Source organism: Conger conger, chromosome 6 (genome assembly GCF_963514075.1).
Source record: "Conger conger chromosome 6, fConCon1.1, whole genome shotgun sequence".
Lineage (NCBI taxonomy): Eukaryota > Metazoa > Chordata > Actinopteri > Anguilliformes > Congridae > Conger > Conger conger.
The window spans coordinates 60,459,328-60,472,403 of NC_083765.1; the positions used below are offsets into that span (position 1 = coordinate 60,459,328).

General features: G+C 44.3%; 1 protein-coding gene across 2 annotated transcripts in view; it reads left to right on the top strand.

The window, feature by feature from the left end:
* Positions 1-13,076, top strand: part of LOC133130802 (unconventional myosin-Ie-like) — a 63,627-nt gene that overhangs the window by 24,644 nt on the left and 25,907 nt on the right. For both annotated transcript variants that reach the window (XM_061245651.1, XM_061245652.1), the window contains exons 5-14: positions 1,125-1,212; positions 2,965-3,054; positions 3,803-3,934; positions 4,420-4,554; positions 5,013-5,145; positions 7,044-7,240; positions 8,950-9,030; positions 10,529-10,615; positions 11,068-11,154; positions 12,669-12,836. In XM_061245651.1, coding sequence (XP_061101635.1) covers positions 1,125-1,212; positions 2,965-3,054; positions 3,803-3,934; positions 4,420-4,554; positions 5,013-5,145; positions 7,044-7,240; positions 8,950-9,030; positions 10,529-10,615; positions 11,068-11,154; positions 12,669-12,836 — 1,198 coding nt within the window. The remainder of the gene's footprint in view (positions 1-1,124; positions 1,213-2,964; positions 3,055-3,802; positions 3,935-4,419; positions 4,555-5,012; positions 5,146-7,043; positions 7,241-8,949; positions 9,031-10,528; positions 10,616-11,067; positions 11,155-12,668; positions 12,837-13,076) is intronic.

Genomic DNA, 13,076 nt, shown 5'->3' on the forward strand with positions numbered 1-13,076 from the left:
CATTAGGTCGTAGAAAAATATGGTTTAAAAGTGTGTTGAGTTGACATGGAATTACCTGAAAAGTATAAAATTGTATATAAATGCGGGGGAACTTCTTTAATGCGGAGTCAAACCACACAAGTCTAAAATATGTATGATCCGGCGAAATAAAAACACCAAGGGAGAAGAAAGAGGCTGGAACAGCTGAGCTAATCTCAACAAATAAAATCCTTATTTGCATTACCATGGCACATTACGAGCATGGCTTTGTTTGTGTAACAAAGCTTTCTGTAAGGGGGAGAGGAGGAGGAAGTGTGGACGTGCGCCAGCAGAACGGCAGCTAATGATTTTTCAGCCACCATTACAGGACGTTTGTAATGGCCCCGATCCCAAGTTGCTATGACTCCCAAGGTGAAGCGTTTGGTTCAACAGGAAGTGGTCTATAGACGGCTCCTTAGCACTGAGCATGTGCAGCCTGGACCCTGCCTTCCCCACACTGCAGAATGTGACCATCTTAAGTCTTATAAAAAAAACATCACATAGAAAATATTAGCTTGTTAAATGTTGCTGCTGAAGCATCCAAAGTGATAAGGATTCAATGACAGAATGTACCCTTTTCTCCATTCAGTTTCTAACAGAACCTCCTTCCCTCATTTGTATTAAGTGTCTATAAAGAGGGCTTTTGTTCAAAATCCTTCTGAACCTCTTAGAGAGCTTACTTAACAAAAAAAAAAAGAATTTGTAAGCAAGCTGTGTGTTAGTCACTGGTCACTGCTCCAAAGACCTCCGGTTGAGACTTGGGCTCTATTGGCCGCAGTTGTGGTGTGTGGCCCTGCTTGCAATAAGCAGTTTTTGTGTCATCTTTGCACGTTGTTCAATGGGCTTAGTCTATGAAGTGCGCATGGGGTTTCCTCTGTAAAGATGATTTGTCTCACAGTGGTATCATTCAGAATGAGTCTAGTGGCACAGCTCCAAAGTCTGGAGGATGACAGCCACAGGAGGTTGTCACTGGTGGAATCCTACTGCCGATGCCTGTATCTCCTGCATGTTTGTGAATGTTCTTCTTCCGAATTGGGAAAAGGCTGAGACGCATTTTGTGGTGTGGACCAGCAGTGTGTGCTCACAGTGTGCGTTCTCTTCCTCAGCGGGGAGAGCGGAGCAGGGAAGACGGTGGCGGCGAAGTACATCATGAGCTACATTTCCCGAATATCTGGCGGGGGGGCCAAAGTGCAGGTACGCTCACTTCACCCTGGAGGATTCTGGGAAGGAACGGGGAATGTCAGTGTGTCAAGTGTGATGGAGTCTGCTCGCACCGCGCATACATGCCCAACGTCAAGCGGATGACCTTGAGGGTCAACTGCCACTGCCATGTGTCAGGGTCCCCAAAGCCCGTCCTTAGCATCATAAAGGCCACCTCAATTTATCCCCATTCGCAGCCTTCGGGTGTTAACACCCACCCCCTACCCACACGGGCCATCTGTCCAACACACTGCTCACCAGATGTCGCAAAAGCCACCCTCCTTCACTGGCCTCTGAAATGCTACTCATTTCTTCTTCTAAGCAGGAATAGTCAGTCTGTTGGAATAGTCAGTCTGCTGCCACCTAAGCTAGATGGGGATGTTTGACATTTTTAGGACTTTTTCAGCTTTATTTTACAGTGCAGGCAGTGTAGAGAGACAGAGGGAATTGGAGCGAGAGAGAGGGAAAGACATTCGAACATCGTGACTTGGATAGTGCTCGACAGGTTACACCACTGAGAGACGTTTGAGGTTTTTTAGTATTCAAAAAATATTTTTTAACCTCAAGGAGCATTCAGTCACCATGTGCCAAAACTAGAATTATTTTGCTTATGAAACCAGATGGGTGCATTCAGTTGGAAGCTGGAATGCACAGAAGCTGCATTTAACCCTTTCTAAGGATTTTTGGGAATGTTTTGGGAGTGTTTGAGAACTCCGTTGCTTTCGGTTAAGAACATTCTAATCTCATATTTGTGATCTTACACATTAAAGGGTTAAAATTCTCTTCAGTGTCACATGATAGGTCATAGCCCAAAAAACAGAAATCATGGATCATCATTAGTGAAATGTTCTGTGTTTCAATCTACTTCTCAGTTAACTCGGGTAATATAACATTTTGATTGGCTGAGAGACATTCAAAGGACAAACATTATCAATTGAAATGTACAAATGTAGTTTTAATTAAAATGCGGACCCAATGTAATTGTATATTCAACGTGTGTATGTGTCTGCGTGAAAATAGTGTGTGTGTGTGTGTGTGTGTGTGTGTGTGTGTGTTTCATTTTGCGGGAACTGGCTTTTAGGTTTATCCAATTGTCTCATTGAACAAAGCGGCCTATTGTATCAGAACTTCCCTTGTTCCAGCCCCCACCTTGAGTTCCCTCTGATGTGCCTGGGTGGGTGTTACAGCGTTCATTCTCCGACGTGCAGCATGTTCCTGCCACAGAACTGATGCCTAATGACAATGTACATGCATACATATGCAAATCACTCCGGCAACTGCTCTTTTGTACCTGAAAGTCCTCCATGGAAATGAAGCATGTGGTTGTCGTTCTGTGTGACTTGATAAGGAGGTAAAAAAAAAAAACCCTGCCACAATGGCGCTAATGTTGTTGCAAAGGACAAAGTTTATGAATGCGGAAAGATTCTGAGAAATGCAACCGCTCAACTTCTGTGTAGAATGGACGATAAAAGATCAGACATTATATCTGTCGACGCATCACAGTGGCCGATTTAAAATGCATGGACACCAGAATGTGATTTTCCATAAAATGCTGCTGATGGTGTGTGTGTGTGTGGAAAGTTACAGTGATGTGAGTACTATATGCTGCCCTGGCACTATTGGTGTGCATTGGTGTGTATCACAGTTCAATAATCACCTGCCTCTCTCTTGCTTTTGCTTTCTCTCTCCTTCCCCCTACTCTCTCCTTCCCCTTTCTCTCTCCTTCCCCTACTCTCTCTGTCACAGCATGTCAAAGACATCATCCTCCAGTCCAACCCTCTCCTGGAGGCCTTTGGCAACGCCAAGACAGTGAGGAACAACAACTCCAGCAGATTTGTAAGGAAGTGTTGTCTTTATTCACTTTCGATTGTTATAGGGCTGTGCTCTGTTGCTGTCCTGTCTTTTGGCACGGCTCGTAATCCCATCAACCCTTCTGGAGCCGAACCAAACACGGGGACGTCGGGTTCAGAGCGAAAGAAAGAGGGAGAAGGGAGAAAACATTTGGAGAATTATTATATGTTTTTTTAGTAGCCGTGATGTATAGCCTTCCCCGGGCTCTCCTGGGCCGGGGTTGCGGCCGGTTTAACTATACTTGTGGGGACATAAGAGTCGGCTTGGGCTCCACTGAGGCCACTCTGAGGACACGCTGACCGCAGAGATGGGCAGCGCCACACCACCGCCATTTTATGACCCATCCGGCTTCCCCCTCACAACTGCCGGCCTCTCTTAACCAACCCCAGCCGTGGCACAAGCGGGTACCGCAAGCCGCACACTGGAGAGCCATCAAACGCGAAGAGAAACCATGGCTGATGTGGTTGGGCTGTCTATTTTCTGTTCCGCCGGTTTAGTGTCAGTGTAAGGCATGTGTTTTAGACTCGATGGGAAAGGTTTAAGTTTTCGTCTGTTGGAATGGGAACATTTTGAAGCAGAAATGATTTTGTGTTATAGAAGCACCGTAAAATGTTAATTGTTCATTCAACTCTAGCAGAGTACTCTGTTAGTGTCGATTTAACACTGGGAATTTTAGTTTTCTGGGGGTTTTGAAGGCTCTGCCCAATGCTGCAGGACTGCTCTCTTTCTGCAGGGGAAATATTTTGAGATCCAGTTCAGCTCAGGAGGAGAGCCAGACGGTGGGAAGATCTCCAACTTTCTGCTTGAAAAATCACGTGTCGTCATGAGAAACCCAGGGGAGAGGAGCTTTCATATCTTTTATCAGGTGAGATGTGTGTATTTGTGCGAGAGGGAGAGAGTGAAAGAGAGAGGGAGAGTGTGTGTGCATATGCATGTGTGTGTGCGTGTGTGTGTGTGAGAGAGAGGGTGTGCCTGTGTGTGTGTGCGTTTGCTTCTAAATGCATTCATTCAGAAAAAGTGGGATAATCTTTAACCAATGTGTACTACATTTTCTTTTCAAGGTGCAAATAGCACAATATTTTATGTGGCCCGTGAAAGCAGATCAACAGGACCACGTGATATCCCTGATATCCCTGATATCAAGATCATTTAAATTAACGGGGATTGCTTTTTGACTTCACTCAAAGTAGCTGAGAAATTGAAGGGGTTCTGTCTGTTAAAAGCTCTTCTTCTGGCTCGGTCTGCTGAAAAGCTGTTTTAAATTGCAGTTTGGAGAGCCTGAGTCTAAAATTACTTGCAGCGCTGCTTGGCGTTGGAAGTGTAATTATCTGCTTTTTGCACTTTTGGCAGTTAATAGAAGGAGCCAGCGGAGAGCAGAAGAGCAGCCTGGGAATCACAAGCTTAGATTACTACACTTACCTCAACCAGTCTGGGTCCTACAAAGTGGACGACATCAATGACAAGAGTGATTTCCAGGAGACCGTGGTGAGTCACCCAGCTTGCTGGTCTTGCAGACTGGGGTGCTCTCTGTATGGAAGTGAATGGAATGTGTCTAAAGGGAGAATATCAACGAGGCTTTGATTAACTTTTCCTGCTAAAATAGATTGAGAAAACATGATTGATTCTTCAGTCTTAAGAGTCTGTTGCCCTGTCTCTCTATCTATCTATCTCTCTCTCTCTCTCTCTATCTATCTCTCTCTCTTTCTCTCCCTCTGTTTCTCTGTCCCTCCCTCCCTGAGTCTCTCTGTTCTCATTCCCTGGCTTCGTCCTTCGCCCCAATCTGCTCAGACGCAGCAGTCTGTTTCTCTTTACCAGCGTGTTTATGTGGTTGTGTTACTGGTTTTAGTATCAAAGTGAGGACTGTGTGCAGACTCCAGACCCAGTGATGAACATGGTCTCTCCCTCCCTGTCTACCCCCCCCCCCCCTTCCCTTAACCCTCCAGCACGCCATGACCGTGATTGGCATCAAGCCCGAGGACCGCACCATGGTCCTGCAGATCGTGGCTGGGGTGCTCCACCTGGGCAACCTCAACTTCAAAGAGGCCGGGAACTATGCCGCGGTGGAGAGCGAGGAGTGTGGGTATTCTGGCAATCGAGACGCTCAAATTATTAAGTTACAACTGACATTTTTGACAAAAATTAGTTAGTGTCATACATTTGTAGGGCAGGGATGGGCAGCTTCAGTCCTGGAGGGCCTGTGTGTATGCAGGATTTTGCTGCCACCTGGCTCAGCTAGACCCCAATGAAATGCTACAAGACAAAGAACATTTATCGGCTGCTGATTGCAATTTGAGTTTGATATTATACGTTCAGAGTACTTTTAGCCTGTGCTAGGATGTGAAAGCTTTGAAGCTCAATATCTCAAAACTACTCAGAACGCAGATAGACGGGTATAATTCCAAGATCACCTGCTGGGTAACCTTGCGTCTCTCACACAGAGCCTGCCCACACGAGCTGCAGTGCAGCATCTTGGTTCAGTCTGTCAATATGTAGTCTTGCCGTCATCGTTTACCATAAGTATGTATTGTAACCAGAGCCAGCTCTTAAGCTGAAACAGCTGTCAATAAATGGTCGGGCCAGAGTTAAATATCCCACAGCAGCTACAGTATGCAATTGCAGTTGCCCTTTTAGGGATTAATAAAGTTGTCTTGACTTGACTTGACTCCATCAACAGGGTTTGATAAGATCTTTGTGCGTTCATTACTCCATGTTTCTGGGTTTTCTTTTGTTTTGCTTCTTGAGAACTATTTTAGTTTCCGTTTATGCACTAAGTGTTTCAGGACTTGCTAGGGGGCTCTCCAAGCCGACTTTGGTGTCCTGAGTTGCCCTTGTGAGGCCTCTTAGCCTGCCTGCATTTGTTTCCAAGCTTTCATTGTGTTAATCCAGAGCTCTGGCCATACCGAATTACCAGAGAAAATAGAATGCGTTTTGAAGTCACGTTGCATCACAGCCTGAAATTACAGAGAAAATTTCACTCTTCCTGTCCCGCATTCCCCCGTCTCCGCCAGGCTCTGATGTTGTCCCCCCACCCTGAAACCAAATTTGAGTGCCCCTTGTTGGCAGGACACAAAGCCACTCTGTTCTATGTACATGCATTGAGCGCTTTACTTTGTTCGGTTTAAGACCTGAGTTTTAAATGGAGGTTCCCTCTGTGCGGGTCTGAGCTGGTCGGCTAGCTACATGGTTTAATCGGCCTTTGGGTTTAGAAATTGTTGCCACTCCGCTCTGACGTACTGTAAGACCACACTGCTGTGTGCTGCATGCTGGTGATTTTGGTGGAGAAAATGACTTCCACACCCTTTTGTCCTAAATGAGCAGGCTAATGTGTTCTTGGACTGTTCCAGCAGGACTGAGCGTGGTTTCCTTCTCGGGAAAGTGACTCACTGTAATAAGACAGGGAGGGGGCCCAGAGGGACTGGGTGAAGACTGGGTTATTATAGCCTGAAGATTGTGGCTCCCTTTTCACATTTCATCACATTTATGCCCAAAGAAAAAATATTTTTTTTTTATTATAGCTGTAATATTTGTTCTCTGCCTACTTTAAAAACACTCATGGTAGCTTTGTAACGGTAGCAGGGTGTGACAGTGCTCATAAACTAACTTACTCCTATTAACACCCCTTTACTAGCTTCTGTTTTAAGAAAACAAAACCAATTTGTCTTATATTGAGTCTTAAAATCATATTTATTATTATATTATTATTATTATTATTATTGCTAAAAAGCCAAAAATGTTTAGAAATGAGGTAAGGTATTTGACTAATTTCAAGGTTTTTCAATGGAATACGAAAATTCCACTTGTGAAGCAAACATGAACTTAAAACAAGCAAATATTTTCTCCTTGAGAGAAAAAAAGGTCTCATGTCTTATTGCAAGACTAAAACGCTTGTTCAGACAGTAAAACATTTGTTAAGACAGCGTGAGGAAGCCCTCCAGTCCTATGTTTGCCCTAACCCTGCCTATCCTGCCCCACAGTCCTGGCCTTCCCAGCTTTCCTGCTGGGCATTGACCAGCACCGGCTGAAGGAGAAGATCACCAGCCGCAAGATGGACAGCAAGTGGGGTGGCAAGTCTGAGTCCATCGACGTGACGCTGAACGTGGAGCAGGCGTGCTACACCCGCGACGCGCTCTCCAAGGCCCTGCACTCCCGCGTCTTTGACTTCCTCGTCGAGGTGCGTGCGCTCTGCCCTCTGCGGTCTGGGAGCCATTTTGTGCTCTGTCTGTTGGTCTGGGAGCCATTTTGTGCTCTGTCTGTGGGTCTGGGAGCCATTTTGTGCTCTGTCTGTTGACACTGCTGGTAGATGAGCGGGCACAGCCACTGAGCTGCAACTGCCGCCTTTTCTTGCCGTTTCACAAAATTTTGGTTTCCCCCCCCGAGTTCGGAATGGAATATCTTTCAGTGAACTCTGCGTTGTTCGCTGTCAGTTTGGGAGGGTGCACGGCAGCATTTTTCTTCAGCCAGTCCACCATTTTACTGTTTATTAATCAATGACTCACAACAGGCAGGGCTATATTGTGATTATATCACAGCTAAGGAGTGTTATATAATCACAATATTTTCCTCCTGTGATAAAATGGCCAATTATTCATCACCCTACTGGACTCTCCCTTTTTTCTCCAAATTTGGTTTCCAATTGTACCCTATCTATTCCAATTACCCGTGTTGTCTCGGTTACGCCACATTCAACCCTGTTCCCCCGGCAGCATGAAAGGATCTAACGATCCTGAGAGCGACACGCCTTCTCCAAACTGCACCGTCTCCAACCAGGACTGTGGCAGGGCCGGGTCGCCCGTGGCCTTAGCCGTGTGCTGCCACGGCTCCCATTCTCTGCCTGTTTAACAAAGGCAGACTCAAGATGGGACACTAAGAGCAGTAACCTCAGCTGGATACTACATAAGAAACTATGGAGGCCTGTAGCGTAGTAGTTTAGGTAAATGACTGGGACACGCAAGGTCGGTGGTTCTAATCCACAACAATGGTAGCCGCAATAAGATCCGCACAGCCGTTGGGCCCTTGAGCAAGGCCCTTAACCCTGCATTGTTCCAGGGGAGGATTGTCTCCTGCTTAGTCTAATCAACTGTACATCGCTCTGGATAAGAGCGTCTGCCAAATGCCAATGATGTAATGTAATGTAACTACAAAATAAAAGTATTTATTTAAACTTAAAATCGTATTTCTTTTACCTTTTTGCTAAATTAGACAAAAATATTGCCAATGAGGTTAGACGTTTTGACTCGTTTGTAGATTTACCAATGGATAAGAAAATTTCATTTGTCAAGAAAACATGAACTTAAAACAGCCTAAGGTTTTCTACTTGAGAGAAAAGTCTTCTTACAAAATGAGTTTGTTTGTTAAGACTGCCACTTTGCTGTGTAGTATTTGGCTCTCGCAGGCTCTTTCGCCCACGTGAACGCTGTCCCCCAGGCAAACTCCTCTCTTGACAGTTCTTCATCCTGTAGCAGCCAGGGAAACTGAGCGGAGTACGCAGTGTTACTAATTGAGCTCAGACATGTGGAGTGGGGGATTCAGGGGCGGAGGAAGGCATTGCCGGGCCGACTGTAATGGAATACGCACCGAGGCCACGGTCCAGGGTGAATGAAGCGTGTCTCTGTTTACTGGCTCCGAGTGTGCCGTTGACACGCCAGGCTGCAGCCAGCAGCGGCTGTCAGCGGGTTCAAACCAGGCAGCGCTAACACTGTTTACAAGGGGATCATCTCATTAAATGCCTGCGATTCCCAAAAGAGGCATTTTTCCCCCCAACATGATTTGTCATTCATGTCCCAGATGTTGTGTTATGTATTGAAATAGGATTTTGGCCTTGTAGGCACACTGCGATAATTTATTTAAAAAATACTTTTCTTTTCTTTCTTTTTTTTACAGTCCATCAATAAAGCCATGGTGAAGGACCATCAGGAGTTAAATATAGGTGTGCTGGATATTTATGGATTTGAAATTTTCCAGGTAAGGCATTCAATTAAATAATAATTTTACTTCCACTGCTTGACTGGGGTATAAGCTAAAAAACAAATGTCGAATGACTAATCATTGCACGTATGTCGTATAGTTTAATAACTGCATTGGGCAACATTAAAATGTCAAGTAATTATGCCATGGGTGGTTTGTGTGCTCTGGACCTAGCTATGGCTTGAGCAGAATAACAGCTTAAATTCAGATGCCAAAACAGACTTTTTTATGTAAAGATGAATTCTAATCTTTTTAGGTGTAATTAGGGTTTTATTGGTGCATGGACATCCTAGTAACTACACAGTTGATTTGAGTTGATTTAATTAAACCAAGTAGCTGCTACAGTACATGACCTATTGCTTTTGACGTGTTATTAATATAATTAATGTTACCCTGCATAAATAATGCACAAAGGGGAATTGTGGGTTTTGTAGCACAGCGCACAGATAATGGGAAAACAACAGGTCAATGGTTGAAGCAATGTGTCATTAAAAATGGCTTCCCCTCTGAGTACTCTGCTGATTGTAGATAACCTCTCTTCATAAACAAGGCTGACTAAGGATAGCCTCATTGTTTCAGAGGAGCATAGGAAGGCAGCAAATTCTTGTCAATCTGCAGTATCCGGGCTTGTTATTACACTACTGCATTACGTAAGCCTTAAAAAATAAAAATACTAAATCTTACGAAAAAATATCCCATTGCCTGCCATTTTGGATTGATAAAATACCCAGCTATTTTGAGGCTCATCACCCCTTTTCCTGACACCAGCTTGAAAGTTACATACACAAAATGAAATGGTTACTCTTGAACCCTTTTGACTACAGGCATAATCCTTGTGTCTTCTGAAAGGTAACCCTGTGGGGTTTCTGTTCAGCTTCTCTTTGCTTAAATACCATACCACTAGCCATTTCTAGGCCATTTCTGAGTTAGACTGTATTTTTTGCTCACGGATGGGAAACACACCTTTACTGTGCAACTGGGTTACTGATACTGGTCAGATGAGCTCATTCTGTTTGAGAGAGCTTATACAAAACATAGATAATCGCATTCCTATGTACAAGTACTTTTGTAGAAGTCTGCAATGGTGAAACGGATAACAATGATAATTCCTCCAGAGACATTCTAATTAAATACTGGACATTCTATCAACATTTCTCTGAGTTAGCATGTTTTTAGAATTAGGTGCTATTATGCAGTTGGTGCACTGGACCATTACCGTGAAAAGGACACGGTCCTGCTACATTAGTGATGGAAAATTGTACCATAAAAAAGTAATTCATGGAAAAAACCCCCACACAGGCCCAGCCCTGGGATGGTGAAACTTAATTATGTTAAAGGCCTGTAAGCTTGACAGAATGTTTATGTTGGTACATTAATATTCATCAGCGCTTTATGATTTTATGTTTTTTGTCTTTTTTGCTTGTTTATTAAGTTTTTAAGCAGGATGGCTTTACTTTTTTCCTAATTTTTCTTTTCCAATGTTTCTCACGTGCAGAAAAATGGCTTTGAACAGTTCTGCATCAACTTTGTGAACGAAAAACTCCAGCAGATATTCATTGAACTTACACTGAAAGCTGAGCAGGTAAAAATCTATTTTTATTTATCCGTAATGTCTCTTATAAGTAATTAAATTAAAGCATTTATTTGTCTGTTTAATTTGTAATTGGACCATGAGTTAACGTTTTATTTTACAACACAATAATTGCCAAGTATTTACTGGTACTTACCCAGCTACTTGTGTAATTATTAGGGAACTACTTTGATTTCAGTGGTAAGTACTATGAAACAAAGTCAGTGAGTACCATGTGCAAGTTCTATGTAAATAGGTTTTTCAGTACGGTGTCATAGTAGTTACCTGTGAAATCAAAATAGCTACCTAATAAGTACCTGGTATTTACCCAGTAAGTACTAGGTGATTAACAAGCTGTAAGATAGAATATTCTTTCGGCTGCACCTTTAGTCACGGTAAGTGAGCAGAGTGCTTTCATTTGAGTCAAAGCCCTCACTGTCCATCTCGCCCCTCCCCACCCACAGGAAGAGTACGTGCAGGAAGGAATCAAATGGACTCCCATCGAATACTTCAACAACAAGATAGTGTGTGACCTCATCGAGAGCAAACTGGTAAGCTGCCCTCTTGCCCGCACTCAAGCACCTCCCGTGGGGGAACAGCAGCAGGCTTGTGCTGGAGAGACGCTCCATCCACTTAAAGGCCCACTCGCATCAGCACTCTCCCCCTGGGTTCAGTACCGGAAACTCGGGCAAAACGCACCTAACCCTGCTCCCAGAGCCCAATTCCCCAGCCCCCTCCACCTCCTGTGGTCCACTCTCTGTGATAAGATTCAGCTATCGTCTGATAATTATGCAAAAACATACATCTTGTCACGTGGGAAACTGTCTTACAAACAGCTTGTAAAAATAGCAGCGTGTGTGGCCTTTAATTCACTCCAAATCAAGCTTCAGTCGTGAAAGCCCCAGTTACAGTCAGCCATTAACAAGATGGCAAACGAGACTTAGTGCCCGCTCAGATCTTCTCGCCTGTGAAAAATTAACAAGTGTTTCTAATGAAGGGAAAACATTAAACCACCGACTAACCTTCCACCACAAAGAATGAACCGGAAATGGAGCAGTTCAATAAGCCAGCCTGCTTAGCAGACTGATTCGGGCACTGATGCATGTTACAGGGCCATCTCGCAGACAGCTGGGGCTTATAACATAAACTGTGTGGGTGCTTTAGACTTCAGAGATAAGGTTGTCTGAAATTAGTCTCTGCCTGTGTTTAAATTATAAATGGTCCTGTTTAATGCTGGTAGCTTTTTATAAACCTAAATAACTCATTTACTATCCACCCTCCCTCTTCTCTGGGAATGTACATGTGTTTCTAAATCCGCTCCTTGCCTGTTGCATGTAGAACAGACTTTTTTTGCAATGTTTTCTTGTTTTTTTTTTTACAAATATAATTATAATTGGCAATATTACTAAACCGTCAACACACAGTTATAAGTTGCGCTCTCTTTAAATTAACAGAAGACACTAAACAATACAGACATAAATGAGCCGCGGTGGCGCAACAGGCTAAGACGCAGCAGACTTGCGGTTGCAGTTTGCTGCAGTTGCACACCGGGGTTCGATTCTCGGTCCTGCCAAAAGCCAAGTTTGGGGCAGCAATAATTGGCTCGCTGCTCCAGAGGGAGGGACTTGGCAGGGTTAGTAGATCACCGCACAAAACAAGCACCTCGGGCGCCTCGGAATCACGGTCACGACTTGTGAGACGAGACGGCTTGAAGAAGGCGAGGGACGGGGTGTGGGTGGTGTATCTAACACTAACTCTAATTGAATCAGATGTGGTCCAATTGGCTACCAAATTGGGAGAAAAAAGGGAAAAAATCGGATAAAACCATTTTAAAAAACAGACATAAATACCATAGCTGTAGTAGAGTTACAAAGAACAAATATAGTTGCCAGGCAACCATTAGTACACAGTCCTACTTAATATGAAGAATAATAAACTTGTATAGTTCACAACAGGCTTTTAATGCTATCTATAGCCAGGACCCAAGCATTTAGTGTTTGCAATGTATGGCTGAAGGTTAAAGGTCGAAAGGTCATTCTTTTACGGTCGGGCATTTCGTTCCCAGAATCCCCCGGGCATCATGAGCATCCTGGACGACGTGTGTGCCACCATGCACGCGGTGGGCGAGGGCGCGGACCAGACCTTGCTGCAGAAGCTGCGGATGCAGATCAACTCCCACGAGCACTTCAACAGCTGGAACCAGGGCTTCATCATCCACCACTACGCTGGGAAGGTGCGCACAGCTGGATATCGCGGCTTCATATTCGCCCGTTTATTGACGCTATGTCTGCCTGCTGCTCCCTAAGTGAGCCAAGGTTCAAGAGTTTGAAAAGGTCCTGAAGACTGGCCGATAGAGTCTGCACTTTAACGTGTGATTGTGCCAGTAAGAACAATGAGCGTGTCATGAATGACCTGAACTATAACTTTGAAATAGAAATAACACAAACAACTTGTGTCTAAAATGCTGCTTGAC